Source organism: Dipodomys ordii, unplaced genomic scaffold (assembly GCF_000151885.1).
Source record: "Dipodomys ordii isolate 6190 unplaced genomic scaffold, Dord_2.0 Scaffold270, whole genome shotgun sequence".
Lineage (NCBI taxonomy): Eukaryota > Metazoa > Chordata > Mammalia > Rodentia > Heteromyidae > Dipodomys > Dipodomys ordii.
Window position 1 is genome coordinate 201858 of NW_012267486.1, and position 9813 is coordinate 211670.

Genomic DNA, 9813 nt, shown 5'->3' on the forward strand with positions numbered 1-9813 from the left:
AGTTCTTGATTTTTGCCTTTCTAACTGGAGTGAGGTGGTATCTCAATGTTGTTTTGACTTGCATTTCTTTTATGGCTAGGGATGTTGTCTGTCGTGGGGCTTTAGCTCCGGGCCTGGGCGCTGTCCCTCAGCTCTTCAGCTCAAGGCTAGCACTCTACCATTTGAGCCACAGCACCACTTCCGGTTTTTTGGTGGTTTATTGGAGATAAGAGTTTCATGGACTTTCCTGCCTGGGCTGGCTTTGAACCGTGATCCTCAGATCTCAACCTCCTGAGTAGCTAGGATTACAGGCATCAGCCACTGGCACCTGGTGGTTTTTCTGTTTTTGTTCCCTGGTTTTCATGTATGTTTAACCTGTTTCCAACTTTCCCATTGATAAATCTTCGACTCTTTTCTATACTGCTGTCACTCCCATGATGAATCCTTTAATATATACTAAAAAGCTCAGAGATGAAAATTACTTCCAAAAATCTCTGGTGTAAATGTTAACTATACAGAAAATATGAGTGTCTTCATGTGGAGCAAAGCACTAATTGTAAAGCAACAAAATGCAGCAAATTGTATTCCAGGATGATTTTGTTTACTCAATAAATCCATAAAGATGCTGTTTTGATTCAAGTATATCATAAAAAACTAATTAATTATCCTTTGAGATTAGAATGTGATCAATAGAGTATTTCTGGGAGATAAATGTAGCACATAAGCTTTTATCTTATTAAAAGAAAAGACAAAGCTAACCTCACCTTTTTAGATTTTTGTCCTCAGAGACTAAAATGGGAATTAGAAGAAAGATTCCTATTCTTTTCAATGGAAGGAAACTAAGATAGATGTGAATGTTTATGTTCAAACACATCCAATAAATTTGTGGGTGCTGCCCGTAATGATTTTTGTGCAATAGTTTAATATTTTTTCAATATATCAGATTCACTTGAGCGTTATATACGAACAAACAAACATACACACATACATACATACTTACATACATACATACCAGATAGATTTATTTAGCTCAGGGATCTAAGTTAGGGAGGACCATGGGCATGAAATTGTGAGCATGAGGTTTAGAAAACATATTTAAGCCACAACACCTGGCTTCCATGTACCACATCACAGTGAGACCTATTTTACAGTTGATCAACCCACAAGAACACAGCATTATCATCCAAAGTTCATAATTTACACTAGGATTTATTTTAGGATTGGATTTTTCATGGGCTTAGAATTATGTATGACATATCTCTATGACTATTGTACAGAATAGATTTCCCAAAGTAAAAATCCACCGTGTTCCAACTATTCATATCTACTCCAAAACAATTAGAACTATTAAATATTTCTCCATGGTCTACTTTGTGATATATTTGGACCTATATATAATATACCCTTTTTAGATTGGCATCTGTCTCTTGGTAATATATGTTTATTTCTTCTGGCTTTTTTCATGGCTCTATAGCTCAATGTTTTACTAATGAATGATATGCCATTATTTAAATATACCATAGATTATCCATTTACACACTAAAGGAGCAAGTTTGTTGCTACCAATTTTTGTGGACATAGTATCTTCTACATCTCATTGTTACAATGGGTCAACCTGTATCCATATTTCAGGATTTGGTAATTTCCCTCTCTCTCCCCAAATTAGAAAAATGTATATACAAGATACAGGTCACTGATATAAAATACAGTGAAAACAGGGGTTATTCCATGGGGGAATAACATGCAAAGAAACAAAAAATCATGTAGTACATTTTAAATACATTAAATACAATAGCAAGAAAGAAAAACCACTTGTATTCCTATTTTGGGGTTCATTTCATTTAACATCATCTTATATGGTCATATGTACATAGATTTTGACCTTTTCTGCTTGTCCTAGACTTAGACTAGTTATTGCAAATAAGGGAAACCATGGGACCTATGTTTCTTTGGGCCTGGCTTACTTCAGTTAATATAATTTTTTTCCAAGTCTTTCCATTTCCTAACAAATGGGGCAATGTCATTCTTTCTGAAAGAGGCATCAAATGCATTTATTTTTGTGTGTGTGTATGCCACATTTTCTTGATCTACTCATCTACTGAGGGGCATCTGGGTTGGTTTCATATATTAACTATGGTAAATAATGATGCAATAAACATAGTTGTGCTGGTAGCCTTAATATGGACTTGTTTGTGATTGGGTAAAAGTGGGATTGCCTAAAAGTGGGATTGCTGGGTCTTAGAGGAGCTCTATGTGGAGTCTTTTGAGGAACCTCCATACTACTTTCCAAAGTGGTTGAACAAGTTTAACTCCCACCAACAATGCAGTAGGGTTTCCTTTTGACCACATCACCTCCAGCATCTTTTGTTATTAAAATTCTTGGTTATAGCCATTCTAACTGGGGAATCTTAATGCTGTTTTGACTTGTATGTCCTTTATGGCTAGAGAAGTTGAGCATTTCTTCATGTGTTTATTCCATTCTTATTTCCTCTTCAGAGAAGTTTCTCTGTAAGTCTTTAGCCCACTTATTTTTCAGGCAGTTGTTTCTTTGAGGATTTGTTGTTGGGGGATTTAATTTTTTGAGTTCTAAGTTTATTTTAGATAGGAGACCCTTGATTAATGATTTTTCTGTATGCCAACAATGAGAAGAGCACAGCTGAAATCAGGAAAGCAATTCCTTTTATAATAGCCCCACAAAAAATAAAATACTTAGGAGTTAACTAAAGAAGTGATGGATCTTTATGGTGAAAACTTTAAAAACCTGAAAAAGGAAATCAAAGCAGAACTTAGGAAGTGGAAAAACCTCCCTTGCTCCTGGATTGGAAGGATCAACACCTTGAAAATGGCAATACTTCCCAAGGCTATCTACAGATTAAATGTGATACCTATCAGTATTCCAGCCTAATTCTTCAAGGAAATAGAAGAGGCAATCCAAAAATTCATATGGAACAATAAAAGACCCCGAATAGCAAAAACAATCCTTAACAGAAAGACCAGTGCACAGGAATATCAATACCAGATTTCAAACTCTACTATAAAGCCATAGTAATCAAAACAGCTTGGTACTGGCACAAGAATAGACCTCAGGACCAATGGAATAGAATTGAAAACCCAGAAATGAACCCACAGACCTATAGCCATCTAATCTTCGATAAGGGAGCTAAAAAAATAGAGTATGGAAGAAAGACAGCCTTCTTCAGTAAATGGTGCTGGCAAAATTGGTTAATCACTTATAGAAAACTAAAGCTAGATCCTTATATATCACCCTGCACCAGAATCAACTCCAAATGGATCAAAGAGATCAAAGTCAAAGCAGACACTCTGAAAACATTACAGGATAGAAGAGGAGAAACCCCAGGTCTCGTTGGCACAGGCCGAAATTTTCTTAATAGAGACCCAGAAATACAACAAATCAAAGAAAGGTTGGACAAATGGGATTGCATGAAGCTGCAGAGCTGTATGGCAAAGGACATAGGTAGCAAGATCAATAGAAAGCCCACAGTCTGGGAGAAGATCTTCACTAGCCATACATACAATGCATAAGGTCTCATATCTAAAATATACTTGGAATTCAAAAAATTAAATCCCCCAAAAACAAAACATCAAAGAAACAACTGCCAGATAAATAAGTGGACTAAAGACTTAAAGAGATGGCATATCAATGTTGTTGATTTGCATTCTATAATCAAGAACTCTAATAACAACAGATGCTAGAGACGATGTGGCCAGAAGGGAACCCTATTGCATTGTTGGTGGGAATGTAAACTTGTTCAACCACTTTGGAAATCAGTATGGAGGTTCCTCAGAAGACTCCACATAGATCTCCCCCATGACCCAGCAATCCCACTTTTGGGCATTTACCCGAATGATGGCAAACAATACCATACTAAAGCTACCAGAACAACTATGTTTATTGCAGCATTGTTTACCATAGATAAGATATGGAACCAACCCAGATGCCCCTCAGTAGATGAATGGATCACCAAAATGTGGTATATATACACAATGGAATTCTATGCCTCCATCAGAAAGAATGACATTGCCCCATTTGTTAGGAAATGGCAAGATTTGGAAAAACTTATATTAAGTGAAGTAAGCCAGGCCCAAAGAAACATAGATCCCATGGTTTCCCTTATTAGCAATAACTACTATATGTCTGAGTCAAGCAGAAAAAGTCAGATAAGTGGATATTGGGTGAAATGAACCCCAAGGTAAGGACTCAAATGATTTTTCTTTCTTGCTATCGTTTCTAGCATATTTATAAGATGATTTCTTTATTCCTTTCTATGCCCCTCCCCAACGGTATAACCTCTGTTTTCACTGTATTTGATGTTGGTATACTTTGTGGAGAGGAAGGGAAAAAACAAATCGTTTAAATAGGGATACAGGTAGACCCATTGCAACAATGAGATGTTATGTCATACCAGCTGTTATGTCGAAAATGAACTTTACAACTTTTGCACGGGGGCGGGGGGGAAGGTGAGGAGGGTGGGAAGGGATGGAAAGGGGAAACAAAGGAGGAGGCAACAATGCTTGATAAGACTCATTACCTTGCCCGTTTAATTGTAACCCCTCTGTATGGTATTTTCACAATAAAAAAAGACTTATTTTCAGAGAAACTTCTCTTTAGAGGAAATAAGAATGGACAGTATACATATGAAGAAATGCTCAACCTCTCTAGCCAATTTGTGGAGGGGAAGGGAAAAAATAAATTGATTAAACAGGGATACAGGTGGACCCATTGCAACAATGAGATGTACAAGTTATTATGTCAAAAACGAACTTTACAACTTTGGTGTGGGGGGGAGGATTGGGTGAGGGGATGAGGGGAGGATGGGAAGGGATGGGAAGGGGAAACAAAGGAGGAGGCTACAATGCTTGAAAAGAAATGTACTCATTAACTTGCCCATGAAATTGTAACCCTCTGTACAGTATTTTCACAATAAAAAAAGAAATGCAAACAAAACAACATTGTGATTTAATAGAGATTTTTATATTGAGTTTTTTAATTTTATTTTCGGTCATGGGGCTTGAACTATATTCCTGGGCACTGTCCCTCAGCTCTTCAGCTCAAGGCTAGTGCTCTTCCACTTAAGTCATAGTGCCACTTCCAACCTTTTCTGTTTATGTGGTGGTGAGGAATTGAACCCAGGGCCTTATGCATGCTAGGTAAGCACTTTACCACTTAGCCACCTTCCCAGCCCAGTAATGAGTTTTTTTTTAATGAAGGAGATTTTTTTTCTTAATCTTTTGGTCTGATGAATATTAACTGATCCTGTAAAATTGAACCAGTCTTACATATGTGGAATACATTTTAGTTGGCCCCAGTGTATTTATTATTATATTTGATTTGCTAATTATTTTTCTTAGAGTATTTTTTGCTGCACTGTCACGACCACCTCGACCAGCAAGGAAGACGCGACCCGGGATTCTTCTCAATGCGGTTTATTCAGGAACGTTGTCTACAAGCTTCTCTCCTGCTTGCTTCTGCCTGCTTCTTCCCGCTTCTCCTCCCCCGCACCCACGCTCCGGTTATAAGCCTCCTGATGGCGAATCCCGAAGCGCCACGTGGCATATACCGATAGGGCTGCAAACACGGAAGCAAACTAGGAGCCAAGTCATAGCCATATAAGGAGTTGTTATTTTTTTTTTTTGAGGAGGAATTTTTAAATAATTCCAATTTCCAGATTGGATCTTAACAGTGTTTCCCTTGGGACAAATTTCTCATCTTTGGATTTCACCTTTGTTATAACCTTTAAGATAGTGTTTTATAGTTAACTTACTCCTATTTTCTATCACAATACCTTAATGGTTGACTTGTTTTCACTGATCATGGAGTATAATTACTTATTAAAACTGTTCCCATTCTAATTTTGGGTCTCTTTTGCAAGATGTAAAGCCAATGCTGGCAATACTATAAACTAATATACATAAAAAATCAAGGGATAGGTAAAAGTTAATATCATTTGTTCTGGGAAAGAAGGAAATAACTGATAAACACATCTTATTTAACAAACTACTTGGACTGATAATTTGCTCTTTACTGAGAATTGTTATATAGTGTTTCTGAAATTATTGTTTTTTTCTTTTTTCATTCTCTTGATGCTAGGTAGTTATGCAATTGACTTAGTGATATCCTCACATACAGATATCTTTTTTAAATTGGCGAGAAATCCCAATGAATTTAATTAAGCAAGAATCTGTCTTGGATAAATGCCAATCGTAGGACTCCATAACAAATGCAGCTACAACTTATAAAACCTTCAGCGATCTTTGTCCATGTAGGCGGCAGATGCTAGCCTCAGTGTAAGTGACACATTATTTCAGAAAATGCTTTAGTAGGCTTAAGGCACAATCTTAAAAAGGCACAAGAATGTGACTAATTCTCAGGTACAAGGTTTAGGTTATACCAACACACAAGGGGAGAAGAGTTGAAGAGATAGGCTAACTAGCTTGATGAGTTATTCTTAGAAAATGTATGAACATAGCCATGTAGTATCAAATACATCCTCAAGGAATCATTCATCTTCTTTTCTGTGTGTATCTTGTATGGAAGACAGATCGCTAGCACCTTGAGAGTGAGGTAAAATGTCCTTCAAAATGTAAACAAGCTCCCAAAGGAGCTGGAATTTTCCATTTTTCTTATGTAAGAGGCTGACTTTTTCATTACATAAAAATTATGTATTAATAAGAATCAAAATATTGGAAAACAGCTGCAGGTAAACTTGTGCAGGTTGCATATGATGCATATGGTGAATATACTTATAATACAGTAAAAAATTCTATGTGTATCCTAAAGAATTAAGAAAAATGGGAGGAGAGATTGGGAGAGAAGGGTAAGAATGTTCACAAGGGTTGACATTGACCATGATCCATTGTAATCAGAACTGCTTTATTGAATGGCAGATCCTTTGTACAACTATTTAAAGATATGCCTAGGATAATCTTAGCAGATGAGCAGAATAGCTTAATAGCTATGTACATAAGGGCATAGAAGATGATGTTAAGCAAAATGAAGTACAGGACATGGACATAAGAGGCTTTTCTCTGTTGTTGTTTTTATATACTATATGATTTTTCGTTTCTTTTGTATGTTTGTCCCCTATGCGATATCCCTTGTTGTCACTGCATTTGATTTTGGTATCCTGGTATTGTATATATGTTTATTTGAATGAGGGAAAGGAAGGGGAACAACAGAATGGTAAGAATGGGAGGAAGAAAAATCATTGTTCTATTATTCATTCATTCATTCATTTACATGTTTATTTGTTTTGGATTTTATGGAATTTAATTTGTGAATCTTGCACTTGCTAGCTAGGTGCTCTACACATTGAATTATGCCAACTGTTCTGAAATCATTGTTTTTTTATTGTGAAAATACCATACAGAGAGGTTACAACTACATGTGCAAGCTAATGAGTACATTTCTCATCAAGCATTGTTATCTCCTCCTTTGTTTCACCTTCTTATCTCTTCCCATCTTTCCCCCTCCTCATACCCCTCGCCTCCCTCCCACGGCCAAAGTTGTAAAGTTCGTTTTTCAACATAACGACTTGTACATCTCATTGTTGCAATGGGTCCACTGTATCTCTATTTAAACTATTTGTTTTTTTTCCTTCCCCTCCACAAATTATACCAACATCAAATACAGTGAGAGCAGGGGTTATCCCATGGGGGAGGGACATACAAAACAACAAAGAAATCATCTTTTAAATACGTTAGAAACAATCTCAAGAAAGAAAAAAAACATTTGAATACTTATCTTGGGGTTCATTTCACCTAACATCTAGCAGAATTTTTCTGCTTGTCTCAGACATACACTAGTTATTGCAAATAAGGGAGACTATGGGGCCTATGTTTCTTTGGGCCTGGATTACTTCACTTAATATAATTTTTTCCAAGTCTTTCCATTTCCTAACAAATGGGGCAATGTCATTCTTTCTGATGGAGGCATAGAATTCCATTGTGTCTATACACCACATTTTCTTGATCCATGCATCTACTGAGGGATATCTGGGTTGGTTCCATATCTTAGCTATGGTAAATAATGCTGCAATAAACATAGTTGTGCTGGTAGCAGCACTAGCATCTAATATGGTGATTTTTGATGTATAATATTAGTAAATTAGAAAATTCATTATTTATCCTGTGTTTTACAACTATGGATATTATCTTAAATGAGTTTTTATTATTACATCTCTTTGACTTTATATATAACATATATAACATATGACTTTATATATAACATAACATACATATGATTTTTGAATAACATATCTTTTTATAGAATTCCTTGTTTCCATCATTTCACCTCACTTCTCTGAAGTACTACTTCTTCAGAGACACTTGTTGAGTTGAACTTAATTGTCTGACTCTATATTTACATATGAATAATTTTGAGGAAGAAACCCTGTCTCACTCAGTTTGGCAAGCCAAGAGTCAACAGAAGGCTGGTTGACACAAGTACATGCTGCATATACATTATTGGTGGATAGGTGAAGAGGAAGATTATAATGCTTCTAAAAAGCTTCTCATTCTCTTATAGGTAAATGGTTGAAATCAGCTCAAGTAAGAGAATATATGGAACCAAGGAACAATGTAACTTACTTTGTCCTCTTGGGTCTCACCCAGAATCCAAAGGAACAGAAAGTACTTTTTGTGATGTTCTCACTCTTCTACATTATGACCATGGTGGGAAATCTGCTCATTATCATGACTATTGCTTTCAGTAAGACCCTGGATTCACCCATGTACTTCTTTCTCGCTTGCTTATCTTTTGTGGATATTATTTATTCATCATCTATTTCTCCTAAGCTGATTTCAGACTTGTTCTTTGGGGAGAAAACCATCTCCTTCAAGTCTTGTATGATTCAGCTTTTTACAGAACATCTTTTTGGTGGGTCAGAGATCTGTCTTCTACTGGTGATGGCCTATGACCGCTACGTGGCCATCTGTAAGCCCTTGCATTATTTGGTCATCATGAGACAAAGGGTGTGTATTTTGTTGTTAGTCATGTCTTGGGTGGGAGGGTTTTTGCATTCAATAATTCAGCTCAGCACTATTTATGGGCTCCCTTTCTGTGGCCCCAATGTCATTGATCATTTTATGTGTGACATGTTCCCGTTGTTGGAACTTGTATGTGCTGACAGCTACGTCACTGGTGTCTTAGTGGTGGTCAATGGAGGCTTGATGTGTGTGATTGCATTTCTGTTCTTACTGATGTCCTATGGTGTCATCTTGCACTCTCTGAAGAACCTGAGTCAGGAAGGGAGGCGGAAAGCTCTGTCCACCTGTGGCTCTCACATCACTGTGGTTGTCTGCTTCTTTGTTCCCTGTATTTTCATGTATGCAAGACCTGCTACGACTTTCCCCATTGATAAATCATTTACTGTGTTTTATACTGTCTTAACCCCCATGCTGAATCCATTAATCTACACTCTAAGGAATAACGAGATGACAAATGCCATGAAGAAGCTCTGGAGAAGAAAAGTTACATCAGGTCATGAGTAAATGAGTCACTCAGGATGGCAAATTCATTGACTATAATGCTCATCCACTAAGCCAAACTCTAGTCCAAAATATAAAAAAGTAGTAATGTTGGTACTTTTCAACATGCCATGTATTGTTACTCATGTGATTATACCAATGATATACTAATATGTCTTTATGTAACCAGTCATATCATAGGATGTTCTGCATCAGATCCATCTCTTCTTTTTCTTATCATAAACTTATCCTAGGACTTTTTGAAAAAATTCTATTGTAAGAATGATGTACAGAGAGATTAGAGTTACATAGTCAGGTAATGAGTGTATTCCTTTTTGAACAGTGTCA

General features: G+C 36.6%; 1 protein-coding gene across 1 annotated transcript; it reads left to right on the forward strand.

Moving 5' to 3' along the window:
* Nucleotides 1-8559: 8559 nt before the first annotated feature.
* On the forward strand, nucleotides 8560-9489 carry LOC106001169 (olfactory receptor 4A47-like). The gene has a single exon (XM_013036299.1). It carries the CDS (start codon nucleotides 8560-8562, stop codon nucleotides 9487-9489), a length of 930 nt encoding a protein of 309 aa, XP_012891753.1.
* The last annotated feature ends 324 nt before the right edge of the window (nucleotides 9490-9813 follow it).